Here is a 14,538-nt window from a genome sequence, read left to right as displayed (position 1 = left end):
ATTTGTGCACGAAACTCGAATGAAAAATATCTGTGGAATTCATCATTCGTGCACCATATTCAATTTGTAAATTCCCGGGCTTCCCTCCTTGGTGCGTGTGGTTGTATTGCACTGCTACCAACTCCGTAACAAAAAAATGCTAGGAGTTGATGTGAAATGCGAGAATGTGCATATGAACCCGTTGCTATGCGCGTATTTTTTAAAATATTGCTTCGAACAAAAAAATTGTTACATCAATGAGAAGCTTGTGGCCAATTTATATAATGTAACTAAGAGTATTTTTCATGTAGCTCGTCACGTTTGTATTTCATTTAATGGATATGATTGGGTGGTAGTGGAGGGGGTAGTTGCTTCGTATATAGATATATGGCAGCGATCGGCCTGATGTTTTGTACAATCGGAGTCAAAACTTTTCTTGGCCGATACGCTGCCGCGTATCTAGATGGATTGTGATTTGAATTTACATTTAAAGAATAATATTATCAAGTTGCAATCTCTAACTCATAATCAATTGTCGTCATTACGATATGTCAATCTCTTCAAATATGCTTGGTACAGAAGCGGTTACGTAGAAACCAACCCAGATAAATTTGAAAATCCCGTCCATTTCCCATTCGGTGAATCTTGCAAGTCGCATTACGAAATACTGGGATGTACGAATATTACTATTATTCTTTATTCTTTGTGCAAGAAGTCATTATGTTTCAAACTCTTCTTCGACGACTATCATTATTGCAAAAAATATAATGAATAAATAAATGGGGAAAATTATAACAAGAGCTCAAAATATGATTTTCTTAGCGCCTTATGATAGGAAAAATAAGGAAATTTATGAATAGTGATGATGTAGTGGGGGTGGAGTGAAGGAAGAATAGAAAAAAAGAAATGATAATGGGATTGTCAGATCATTATATTCCTAGATATGTAAAAATATAAATAAAAGTGATATTCTGAAAGAATAGTCTTCAACATCCCTCTATCCTTTTTATGAATTTAGATGAAGGGCTGTACTGGGCTGCACTCTATTTATTCCTCCTCCAAAAAAACCAGTAATCCACAGAGGCAACTTCAGTTCTTCTTAAAATATTCACCTCAATGACAAGGAAGTATTTGTTGCAAAACATTTGTATATTTCAACTCTAATAGTTATTTTGTCATTCACTCTTTCTAAACAAGACCGACGAGATTCTCCACCACACACATTGGAAATTGCCTTCTTTCGAGAAGAAATCCAATTCAACTGGTAATGTGTCGAGTTCAATTCGAGGGGGGTTTACCCCTACACCTATTCTTTCGAAAAAAAAGCAAAAACCCGTATTTCCTACTTTCACTTGCTCGTTTGATACCCATTCATACTATTGAAATAAGAGCGTTATTTTTTTTTCACAAGATTTTTTTGGATGTGAACCCCTTTCATTTTTCTGGAATTGACCCTATTCAAATGCAACAAACGCCATTTTTCATCATTTTTCTTATAGATTATCATGTACTTGGTTTTGTTCTTTTTACATTTTGAATCATTCTACATGACTTCTAGGCCAAATTAAAGTATGTCAAAATATTCTTGGTTGAATATCTAATATTCAAACATTGAAAAACAATTCATGCTTCGCGCTCATATTTGTCAAGAAATTCAGCAACATTGTTAACGACAGTGTGTTCTTCATTCACGAAATATATTCATAAAATTATTTCTGGCTTCTTGAATAAATCTGATAATATCCAATAAATAAAATTTCTCTATGGCTCATTTACGCTCGCGATTCAATCATAATTACACAATGCACATTAACGATATGAATGCTTCCATTACAAAGCACAAAAATACAAGAAAAATACTGTGGAGGATAGTAAAATGATTTCGTTTTGACCGACCCGGAATAGTAAAAACAGTAAAAATTCTGGTACTGGCATGTGATATTTTTGGCGCCGCCAAAATGGACCCATTTTACAGCGTTAGCACAAGAATTTTCCAGGTATTGTAGCGAAGCTACTTATATATTTATTCCAGATTATTTCAATGTATTGTGTTCGGGCTTGGCTTAGCAACCGAATACCTTACCATAATACCTAGCGACGATTCGTAATAATTCGTACATCCTCGATTGGATGATTAATACCGTTGTCTCGAGAGCACACTCTCGTTCCAACTCTCATGGTGTAAACTAGTTACGTTTGCTGTGAATAAATCTAATTCGATATATATATATATATATANTATATATATATATATATATATATATATATATATATATATATATATATATATATATATATATATATATATATATATACATATGTATATATATAAGAGAATTAGAATCTAAGAATTATCTAAGAGAATTAGAATTTAGAGAGAAAAAAAAAAATATATATATATCAATTACGAGTGTTATACGTTACAAAACCCATCTACCCTTTACCGAATTCCCACAAGTGGTGATCCCGACGTGATTTCTTTAACGTGACATACAAAATTGCCGCATTAACGTGTTAACGAATGCAATCGTTAAAGTTGTGCCGTTTTCCATTAAAATTAAAGTGATTTTCGGTCGCGTGGTTTTTCATGGATTGTTCGAGAAGCATTGGGTTTTGGTATAGTGCTCGGTAGCGTTCCCATCATTGCGTGCGCTTTTGTTACCACATGTAATTTTTTTTGTGCATCTTGGTGCATCGCTGAGCACCCAGAACGTTGTGCTGTGCCGTGAAAATTATCGCGAACAATTTTTCCATGATTAGTACACTTTTAAACATCGTTAGTACATCTAGTGAAAATGGACGAGGAAGCTGACACAACTCAGGCATTGAGATGCCTTATAGTTCGTCCCGCACCATTTTCCGCTGAGTGTCCTGAACTCTGGTTTGCTCAACTCGAAGGGCGATTTCACCTTGCCGGCATGGTGAATGAACTGGACAAATTCCACATGGTTGCGGATCATATTGATACCATTGCTACAGCCGAGGTCTAGAATATTATACTGCAACCACCAGCTCAGACTCCGCACAAGGCGTTAAAGGACGCCTTCGTGGAAAGACTCACCGCTTCCCAGGAGGCCAGACTACACCAGCTCCTATACAAAGAAGTTTTCGGTGATCATTCCACCCTGGACAAAATGGCGGCGCTCGCAGATAAATTACAGGAGATATCGTCAATACCAAGTATCACCGCCATTTCTGCCATGAAACGATGACAACCGCGGAAACACAACTACGGTAACGACGGGCCATAACGAACAGCTAGAGGACAGTGATACTCAGGCATGAGGAAGAGAAGAAAATAACCTCATGCCGAACCACTCCGATGGCAGCGTTGAGAATATCGGGCCAACACTGAGCTCATCTCCGCTAAAGCATAATCGAGAATCATACAAATGCAGGCAACATCAACTCTACCACCAGGAAGACCAAGCACTCCGTTGGTACGAGAATTCACACAGCGATAATGGACACTGCACGCACGGCACCGGCCAACGAGGATAACAACCTCACCCGCAGTCTCATCGGATCTACATCGCATCTCGACCACTCGGGCTAACAAGGATGGAAACCTCACCCGTTAAGTTCGCAGCGATATTCACGCATGAGAGAGAGAAGAAAGTAACCTCATGCCGAACTTCTCCGATAGCAGCGTCGACAACATCGGGCCGACTCACTGAGCTCATATCCGCCAAGCATCAACGAGAATCTCGCGCTCTGGCATCCGGGTTTACTACAGCATCACCACTCTGATATACCCATCGAGAGGCATTACACACCTGTACACCCGCCTTCGCAACACACAGTGAAGGAAGACACGCATCATCACAGCCCACAGCGACGATGAACAAATGCACACCACTCCAAACGCTCACGACCGTCTCAGCAACCGATACCTGGTGTGACACGTGCAACATCATCACAACCAGAAACATCTAGACGCACATCAGCATCTTGGGCTCCATCGAGTGACGCAAGATCATCGTTGGACTCAACCCCATCACCATCGAGAAAACCCGTCAGATTCACTCAATGGTTGAATTCATTTTCTTAGAGTCACGTATACCGTTTTCAGTGCCGTTTAACGCGTATACCCTTGTATATGTTGTATATAGTTATCCCTTTTTTTATCGCCACAGAAGGTGAGTATTGTAGCGAAGCTACTATTATATTTATTTCAGATTATTTCAATACATTGTGTTCGGGCTTGTTTTAGCAACGGAATACCTTACCACAACACCTCGGGACGATTCGTAATAATTCGGACATTCTCGATCGGATGATTAATACCGTTGTCGCGAGAGCACGATCTCGTTCCAGCTCTCATGGTGTAAACCAAAAGTACATTTGCTGTGAATAAATCTAATTCGATATATATCAATTCCGAGTGTTATATGTTACAAAACTCATATGGGACATTCCATGTCCACTCAGCCACACCGGATTTTTTTTTGTCTGGGAAAAATCATTGAGTAGGTGCATTTTGCACTACTACATATAGCCAGTGATCATGCAAAATTTCATTGCCCTGCCATTTTTTGTTTCTGAGATAATCATTACGAAACTTGTAATTTTCAAAAAATCATTACTTCTGAATGGAGCATCCGATTTTGATAAATAAAAGATGAAAATTTTCGTTTTTTCTCGTACTTCAAGATAAAGAATACCTCAGAGCCGTCAAGAAGCTCCAAGACCGGTTTTTCGAGAATTTTTCGCGTTTTCATTTTTTTTTCACTCTAGGGCCGCTCGATATTCGAACGAAATATTTTTTTTATGATAGAGGATGTCCTTATATGATATCGCGTGTTTAAAACCAAAAGGTCGTATATGCCAAAAATGGCCTTCTCTGGCAAAAGGTCGTATCCGCCAGCATGTACGACCTTTTGCTTTTGGGAAACCTATCAAAGTGAACCAAAAAAATCAAAATGTCTCGAGTTTAAGTTATCAATGGAGAAACGACCTGTTACTTTTGATGAAGTTGGAAAAATGTCTCACCTAAAGCGAAAAGGTCGTATATCCAATTTTATATTTTGTTTGCACTTTGATATTTCCATCTTTTTGAAAAAGTTTCCTCACATTTTTCATTACAGAAATTAGAATATCCTTTTAGTTATTGAGAGAATGAAGAATATAATTCCTTTATGCGTTGAATAATCATGCGCCCATGAATTCACGATTGTTAATCATCATAATCTGAAGAAGTTTCAAATGCCCTTGAAACATGGTTCAGCATACACAGAGAGAAAACGTGGATTGGCTTTAGAAAAAAGTTTCTAAATTTTAGAGACCGCGGTTTCTAACCTTCAGTTTTCTAAAATCTAGAACTTTTTTCCAAGTTTTCGAGAAAAAAGGTTTAAAATGAATCCCCATTTTGATCATTAATTTTAAACCATTTTTTTCCAGCTCCGTTACTCAATATACTTAATTTAAAAAAAAATATTTTCTAACATCTAGAGAATTCATTTCATTTTTGGAGGGGGCATTTTGCAGAGAGAGGGAGGAGGGGTGAATTGAGAATTGACAACCAAAAAAATTGAGTTGATGAGTTTTTCAAAAATATCTCCGAAACTAAGAGAGCGAATTTTTACGGAAAATTTGGGGGAGAGGCAGGTTTTATTGAATTCTCAATGTACAACTTCCCCCCTCCCTTAGTTTTCCACAATTTTTCCGTAAAAATTCACCATCTCTCTTAGTTTCGGAGATATCTTTGAAAAACTCATCGATTCTATTTTTTTGGTTGTGAATTCTCAATGCACACCTCCCCCCCTTCCCCGCCCGAAATTTTCAATAAGAATTCGCTATCTCCCTTAGTTTCAGAGATATTTTTGAAAACCTCAGACTCAATTTTTTTGGTTGTGAATTCTAAATTCTGTATGGAGTACTTACGTCCTTTAAGTACCTCGACCAGCAATTTTTTAGTTCAATCTGAAAATTTGTTTGAATTAATAAAAATTCAGCATTGGTTTTAGACAATTTTTGTTCTCGAAAACAACTTCCAAAATCGTTAGTTTTTTTGATCCCATCAAGGATGAAGCTTAAGAATTGGAGTTTCGAAAATCGAGAAACTAGTTTCTAAAGCTAATCCACTTTTGTTTCTCTGTGCTGTACCTGCCTCTCCCATGTAACACTCGAGAGTACACGGGATTCTTCCAATCACTGCCCTGTTGGACCCTTAAAAATAAAGATCGCTTCAGTTCCCTAATTTAGATTTTTTTTTGGAGATACGTTCTTCCGTTACGAATACGTAATACACAAGCGTAATACAAACATTTTGAGAGTTTTTACAATGTTCCGAAATGTACGAATCTGGATTAAAAATTGAGATCCGCTGTTCACACAAATAATGTTATTAAGTTGCCGATATAATTATTTGACCATAATCAAAGACAGCGATAACTTCAAGTGACATCAACTGGAATATTGAAGGTATAACTTGTCCACAGAACTGGAAATTAAAAAATCCCAAATTTTGTCTTTACGACCTTTTACTTTTAGGTCAGTCTCGATTTCTAAGGATAGAAATTACAGGCAAAAGGACGTACATGATTTAAAAAACTGGAAAATTTTGCCAGTACGACCTTTTGCTTTCAAGGAATTTTTCATTTCTGGTGACATAAGTTAAAGGCAAAAGATCGCAAATGCAGCTCATCATCAATTTGAAAATGTAGGTATTATAATGTTTCTCCAGTATTTTCACGCAGAATTGTAGAAAGAATAAGTGGAGATACCACCTTTNTTGCTTTCAAGGAATTTTTCATTTCTGGTGACATAAGTTAAAGGCAAAAGATCGCAAATGCAGCTCATCATCAATTTGAAAATGTAGGTATTATAATGTTTCTCCAGTATTTTCACGCAGAATTGTAGAAAGAATAAGTGGAGATACCACCTTTTCACTTTAAGAAATTCGGAAAGTAGCTTTTTGGCGTTTACGACCTTTTGCTTTTAGACACGCGATATGAAAAAAATACGCCATAATGGAAGAGCGAAGCAATGCACCGGAAAAAATTTTTTGTGTTCGAAATTTTTGGGTTTTTCTGTTTTTAGGGGAGATCCATCGGTTTTTTTCAAAGAAATCAGTCTGTCAACTATTATTCTTTATTCATATATGATGGCAAAAGAGTACGCCATTATGTAAAAGAAAAAGAATGCTACGAAAAAATTTTTCTTCGAAATTTTTACGTTTGTCTGTCGTTTAGGAGAGTTGCATTATTGTTACTGAAAAAGGGGTTTCTGAATAGACATTTTCTGTTCTGTTGGAAAGAATAGCCTATTGATACGACTATAAATCTTTTCTCAACAACACACTGTGCTTTCCACTAACGAAAAAGTATGGGAAAAAAACAATTTTTATTCTTCTATAAAGACAATATTTTATATTTTCACATTTTTACAATACGGAGAAATTCTTCACTCTCTTCGACGACAAGTTCCAACATGCACTGATGACTTATTTACATCACGATTACAGTCTTCTGCGGGTTTTTCGTTTTGTTGTTGTTTGTTTTTGCTTTGGGAAAACCTCCTCGTTAGTTGAAGCCGAATATCGTTTAAATAACAATTGCTCTCCCGGTATCGGAATAGAACAATGGTGTTTTTGAATGGCTGGAATAGCTTTGGCACTATCAAATCTCTCTCTCAACTTACTTTTGATATTCCCGTGTTCTACCTCGGTGAAAAAAAAACATCAATTCCTTTAAAATTGTCTTTTGACCATCGGAACAAAGCATCTGGCGTGAGGATTGGTTCACAATTAACGATTTGCAAGCTCTTACGTCTCGTTTCTCTCTTAAAGACAGCTCCTACTCCGTCACAAGCTCCTTTACCGTGCGCGGTTGCATGAAAATGGGCTTCCGCATCTATGCCAAAATCAGTCTTGTGATGCAAGAGATTCGTGATCTGAAAACGATTCTTGTAATATTGTGCAGCTCCATCGGTGACATAGATAATTTTCTCCACGCTTTCACAGTTGTCTGTCACATGCTGGATTAAAATCTTCTGTATCAAATAAACAGCGGGAGTATCGCGAGTCATACTGTCCGACAAAACGACTAAACTCCGATGTTGGATTTCATTTTTTTCGCTATAATAGTAAACAACGCGGTGAACTGTATACTGGTTATTATTATAGTGGAAGGATTGAGCAGCATCTTGAGCCACAAAAGCGTAATTTTCCGAAAAATCACAATGCACTAATACTTCTCCATTATCCAAATCCTCTTTTCGCTGTTTGACAAAAGCCGATTGTTCTTTAACGATGAAGTGATGGAGCTTCAATACTATCAATCGTTCCATTAGAAGATCAATGAATTCATCCATCGGCAGGGTCTGTGTCTGCAAGGTACACCTATCAGTACTTTGCCACATGCGAAATTTGACCATCTCCACGACAGAATCAGAGAGAAGTTTCTTCAGTTCACATGATAATGATTTCACTCCAGGACAATCGTTACATTCGTTCAGATGACAGGCCGGGGTTGGATTTGTACACATCAATTTTGCTAGACAATCTTTGTAATCTCTGAGTGGACAGGGGGAATCTTGAATTAGAGTCGCAATATTAATTGCCTCTAGCATCAATTTGCAATTTTGATGATACGTACAAACATATACCACGTGAGCGCCATTTGCTCCCGCCACTACACATTGTTTAGGTCTCAGTTCGGCAAACTTACTGAAACCGACCTTAGCATCTTCATTCGCATATTTGTACTTCCGATGAAGGTCTTTTAGATTTTCGAGTATCATTCGCTTTTGCTCTACTTTCTTCTCTCCATTGATCTTGATGGATATTTTATCTTTCATTCCTGGCATGACGCGACTGTGCTCTAGGTAAAAATTGTGTACCTTCTCGACGGTTGTACTGGGTAGTGAATGACCTGCTTTCGCTATTGGTGAAGCAAACACTCCTTTAATTCTTCTTTTCGCTCTTGACGCCATGTATCTGGTAGTTCCAAATTTAGAATCAATTTTCCGCGCACTCCACGACTGTGGATGAACCGTTAACATTTGCAGGCGCTCACGGTAGTTTTTCAAATCTTTGAATTTCTGCTTCAAACCATCGAAAATTTCTTCCAATTCTATTTCTTCCGCAGATCGATACTGCTTAGATGATATGGATCAATGTCACTTTGGTCATCTTCCGAATCATAATCCATGGAAGAACTGTCGAATTCAGCTTCATCGTCTGGTTCGTCGTCGATTGATATGCCGGAATCATCAAGATGGAAAGATCGACCTGATCTCAGAGACCTGTTCATCACATCCAGACTTGGGTCACATGTTTGGGCTTGGAGCATTGATATATAGGGTGAAGTTTCTGAACGCTGAAGATGTGTAGCATTAAGTTTAACCGTGGGGACAGATGGAGGAATGACATAAGTTGGAGCTCTCGTTCGGCATTGACCACAGATTTTCGCAGACAATGGTAAAAAAGGAAATTTCTCGTGTAGTGTCAAGGAAATCGGACGTAAATTATAACCGAGGTGTCCCTTCTCACCAGGAGCCCGCATTGGATTCGCACATCTATCACTCCGCGGCATTCTATGAAATCCGAAGATATCAATTCCGAGAATAAAGATCATTTCTATATAATCAACGTGAAAATTCCTTACCTCGTTGCAAGAATAGAATAAGATAGGAGCTGGGTAATCTATCCACACAGAATCGTATGGTGATAAAAAATCAATCGAGAAATTTAGGTTTTTTTCTAGAATTCAAGCCTTGGAACCGACTGATGATGATAAATCAATTAATTGATTCCGTTTGTTTCTTCCCCTCATTTGTTTGATAATAATTTAGCAAACTTCCGATGATGATAATGTTCAATTCAACTATCTACCCTTCCAGTAAAAATTTCGACGAAGAATTTTTTTTTCGGCGCACTCTTTCTCCGTTACATGATGGTGTAGTTTTATTTCATCATATACGAACGAAGACTAATGGTTGACAGACTCATTTCGTTAAAAAAAAACCGATCTCCATTAAAAACTGAAAAACCTAAAAATTTCGAAAAACAATTTTTTTTCGGTGCATTGCTTCGCTCTTCCATTATAGCGTTTTTTTTTATATCATATAAGGACATCCTCTATCATAAAAACAATATTTCGATCGAATATCGAGCGGATCTAGAGTGAAAAAAAATGAAAACGCGAAAAATTCTCGAAAAACCGATCTAGGAGCTTCTTGATGGCTCTAAAGTATTTTTTATCTTGAAGTACGAGAAAAATCGAAAATTCTTTTTTTTTATGTATCAAAATCGGATGCTCCATTCAGAAGTAATGATTTTTTGAATATATCAAGTTTCATAATGATTATCTCAGAAACAAAAAGTGGCAGGGTAATGAAATTTTGCATGATCACTGTCTATATGTAGTATTTCAAAATGCACCTACTCAATGATTTTTCTCAGACAAAAAAAATCCGGTGTGGCTGAGTTGACATGAAATGTCCCATATACATTTCACCCAATTTTCACATTTTTTCATCGTGTAATTCCACTCCTTTCTTTGCTTACTTTATTAAGGATATTTAGATTTCCATTATCTTTTCTCCCCTTCATAACTGTGATCATCTCGTCAGAAACCTTCAATTGCTTCGTCTGCTCTCGAAGAACTCGTTCGTTCTGTTGTGATTGCGTGGTTCGTGTATTCAATTCCATCTCCAGTACTTTGATCCTATGTTTTAAATCAGTTGTCGTCTTTTGGAGGTCATCGTTCAGTTTCAGGATTTCAAGAGACCCATGGCTGATCTTCCCCGACTCCTGATGACTCTCCTGTTTAAGTTGAGTCAAAAGCGTGGCCGAAGCCACTGGAGTTGTGGACTTTCTTTTCTGTTGTCTGTCATAAGAAGGCATTTATAGAATGGAAATGATTTACGTTTAAGGAGTGAATGGTATCACTTACAAAGAATCTCTTTCTCTCCGCAATGTCTCAACGTTTAGCTGTAACTCCTTCACTTCTCGAGATTTTTCCTCTAATTGGCTCTTGAAATTATTTACAATCTCCAATTTTTCCATTGCGAGCTCTTCAGCTCGTTGTTGACATACCGATAATTCAACATGTAAGGTCTCCAATTGTTTTTCGAGGATTTGTACCTGTTCTTCGAGGCTAGTCATTTTCTCTTGTATCACCACTTGCTCATAATTGGACGAATCTTTCTTCAATTCAATTAGACTGAAAATTATTATATGAATCAATGAACATTCATGAATGAGAGAAAAAATGATTCAACGAAATAGTAAAAGTACATTATTTGAATAATTTCATGTAAATCGAGCTTGAAAATGTCTTGAAAATAACTGAATTTCAGAGGGGGGGCGAAGCCAGTACAACTAGAAAATCTGCTATGGCTAAATAAACCTGTCGAGCGACTTTTGATATATGACAGGATATCCGAAAAAAGTGGGAAACATGTAGAAATAAACCAGTTTAACCCCATCATGGTAAAACTTGATTTTTCGACTTCTTAACTTCGCGACCAGTAGGAAGGAAGTTGTAATGACACCGAAAATCGAATGTGGGTATTTCATAATACCTCCACGCTTCATGGCCCCTAGAATCATTCTGGGACATTTTTGGGGGCATGTGCGCGGGTGTGTGCGTGTGTGTGTTTTTTTAATGTCTGTTGGGAGAATGCATTTACGCATCCCCACTTGCGGGAGAGAATGCTAGAGATTTTCTCCGACAACTAGAATATGTCGGGCTCGGTTCACAAGGACCAATACCGACTAAATTCCAATCAGACAATTTCACTAACCTTTTACTTCCCTCGCGGCACCACCGTTAAGTATTACTTCGCGAGGGAGGTTTCAGCTGTTTGCTCTTCCACCTTATTTTTATCTAATGTACTTTCCCCTGTCCCGCTGAGATGTTGTGTGCGAGGAGGAGGTTCCATTATATTCCTCGTTTATTGGGCAGCTTTCCGATTGCGTTCTTCATTCCTGAGCTCCTTCATGACCTCCGCCACGAAGTTGCTCGTTGCGTCCCAGGCTGCCTGCGACGACAGCATGGCTTCTATCAGATTCTCAGGCAGGACTTCCCTTTCGAGGGCTGATTCCAAAGTACGCCGGCTCTCACTGAAAGGGGGGTATCTAAAAAAGACCTACTCCGACTCCTTGTCGACTTCTGTGCAGACTGGGCACTTCGGGGAATCCTCATGTTTGAATTGATGAAGATACGCCCCGAAGCAACCATGTCCCGAGAGCATTTGCGTGAAATAATAATTAACCTCACCATGGGTACAGTTTAACCAATCACCTACCTGAGGGATAAGACGGTGTATCCATCTCCCTTTCATAGGGGTGTCCCACTTCCGCTGCCATTCCTGCAGACTCTTCTGCCTCTCTTCTGCATTGAGTTCTACTGCGCTCAGTGCTTTCGATTTCCTCTACTGGTACAATGACCTTCGTTTTTCGGCCAATATTTCTATGGGGAGCATCCCGGCGATGACGCACCCTGCATTCTCGGATACTGTACGGTTAGCGCTCGCAACTCGGCGAGCACTCAATCCATAGACTTGTGCAAACTTCCGCCGTGCTTCCTGCAACTGCAATGCATCAACCCAGATGGAAATGCCGTAAGTAAGCACGGATAACAGCACGGCTCGTTGACCACCGATAACAGCACGGCTCGTCTTCTTTGTTTAGGACTTCCTATATTGGGCATGAGGCGCGACAAAGCGAACCTGACTTCAGAAGTTTTAGCACCAACGTGCTCGGTTTGCTGCTTGAAATTGAGTCGGGCATCGATCATCACCCCTAGGTATCGGATGAAAGGTTGAGAAGTAATTTCGTAGGACCCGACCTGCAGCGTTATTGTTTCGATTTTCTTTCTGCTGGTGATCAGCACGGCTTCCGTTTTGTACCCTGCCAGTTTCAGTCCCACGGCGTCCATACAATGGCGGAACGTCTTCAAGATGGTGTCGAAGCTGTAATTGATCTCTGTTAAGTATTTGGCCACGAGGACTACAGCCACGTCATCTGCGAATGCCACGAGCTTGGTTTCCCGTATCAATCCGAGCTTCAGCAGTCCGTCATACATAATATTCCATAACAAAGGACCCAGTACTGAACCTTGAGGTACACCTCCGGTAACTCGGTACTCCTTGGATCCACACTCCGTATCGTACTTAAGGACGCTTCCAGTGAAATAGCTGCCAATTATTCTCTGCAAGTATCTCGGTACATTGCATTTCGATAATGCCTCGATGATACGGTCCCATTTGGCGGAGTTGAACGCATTCTTGATATCTAGCGTGATTACCAAGCAGTACTTCTTTGTGCCATTTAGCCATCTTTTCCCTGAGATCGTGTCCCTGGCTGTGTTGACGACCATATTGATAGCGTCTACGGTGAATCGGCCTTTTCGGAAACCATATTGTTTCTCGGCCAACAAGGGTTCGACTGCTGCTTCTATCCTTTGGTGGACGATACGCTGGAGGACTTTGCCAGCGGTATCTAGCATGCAGAGGGGACGGTATGATGAAGGGTCCTCCGATAGTTAATTCCCTTTCGGGAGCAATACTAGTCTCTGCTGCTTCCACATGGTCGGGAAGGTACGCTTCCTTAAGCACTCGTTGTAGACGTTCAAGAACAGATCTGGAATCGCATGAATAGCTGATTTTGGCGCGATATTGGGAATTCCATCAAGGCCAAGCGCCTTGGTATTACCCACTCTGTTGCAGACTTCCATCAATTCTTCTTTGGTGATTGGTGGAACCATTAGCTCTCTTTCCAGTTCGCCAGTGCAGTGGAGCTCTGGCTGTTGCGAGGACAACACCGTAACGATTCTCTCCATTAGCACGGGGCATGTAGGCGCTGACATTGGTTGACTCTTGAGTCGCATCATCACCACCTTATACGGTCTCCCCCATAGATCACCTTCCACCTCATTAAGCAGCTCACTCCAGGATGGCTTGTTATTGCTTTTGATCGCTTTGCTGAGCTTCCAGCGTGCCTCCTTTTATTGCATTTCCAACTCCTCAAAGTTTGGCTTCTTACGGCTACGCTGGGATAATCTTCTGGCTACGTTACACTGTTTCCGTAGGACGACGATCGTGTCATTCCACAAATACACCGATGGATGCAGGTTTGTGGTACGCTTCCTGGACATGGTGGCATCGCAGGCTTCTGTCAGTCTCTTCATGATGTTATCTGCCGTTTAAGTAGCATTGCTGCCACTGATCGGGCTGTCGTCCAATGATATCGAATCGAAGCTAGGATCGAAACTGCTCACTCTCCAGCCAATGCAGTTGGTCTTCTTAGTACGAGTACGTAGCTCCCAGAGAATCGCACGGTGATCACTTGCTGTGTAGACATCCGCTACTCTCCATGAACAGTTCCCCTTTGCAAGGGTGCTGCTCACGAAAGTAATGTCCACAATCGAGCACGTCTCTCCCCTCATAAAAATGGGTTCATCGCCACTGTTCCTCAGAACAACATTGAACGCTGACATGGCTTCCTCTGGTGTTCGTTTCCTTACTACCCCAGTCGACTGCCCAGGTATTGAAGTCCCCGGCTATTGCAACAGGAAAGTACTGTTTCGCATCCTCAGTCAGTCTTTCTAG

General features: G+C 39.8%; 1 protein-coding gene across 1 annotated transcript in view; it reads right to left on the bottom strand.

Moving 5' to 3' along the window:
- LOC107046473 (restin homolog) overlaps positions 1–13,307 on the bottom strand; it is a 70,031-nt gene extending 56,724 nt beyond the window's left edge. Inside the window, exons 1-3 of the mRNA XM_015269096.1 lie at positions 12,658–13,307; positions 10,878–11,147; positions 10,490–10,811 (exon numbers count right to left, since the gene is read on the bottom strand). Coding sequence (XP_015124582.1) covers positions 10,490–10,811; positions 10,878–11,147; positions 12,658–13,307 — 1,242 coding nt within the window. The remainder of the gene's footprint in view (positions 1–10,489; positions 10,812–10,877; positions 11,148–12,657) is intronic.
- Between the last annotated feature and the right edge of the window lie 1,231 nt (positions 13,308–14,538).

Source organism: Diachasma alloeum, unplaced genomic scaffold (genome assembly GCF_001412515.2).
Source record: "Diachasma alloeum isolate Michigan unplaced genomic scaffold, Dall2.0 Dall_scaffold_01416, whole genome shotgun sequence".
NCBI classification, from domain to species: Eukaryota; Metazoa; Arthropoda; class Insecta; order Hymenoptera; family Braconidae; genus Diachasma; species Diachasma alloeum.
Note: the sequence above shows the minus strand (reverse complement) of the source record. Positions and strands in the feature narration are given on the sequence as shown.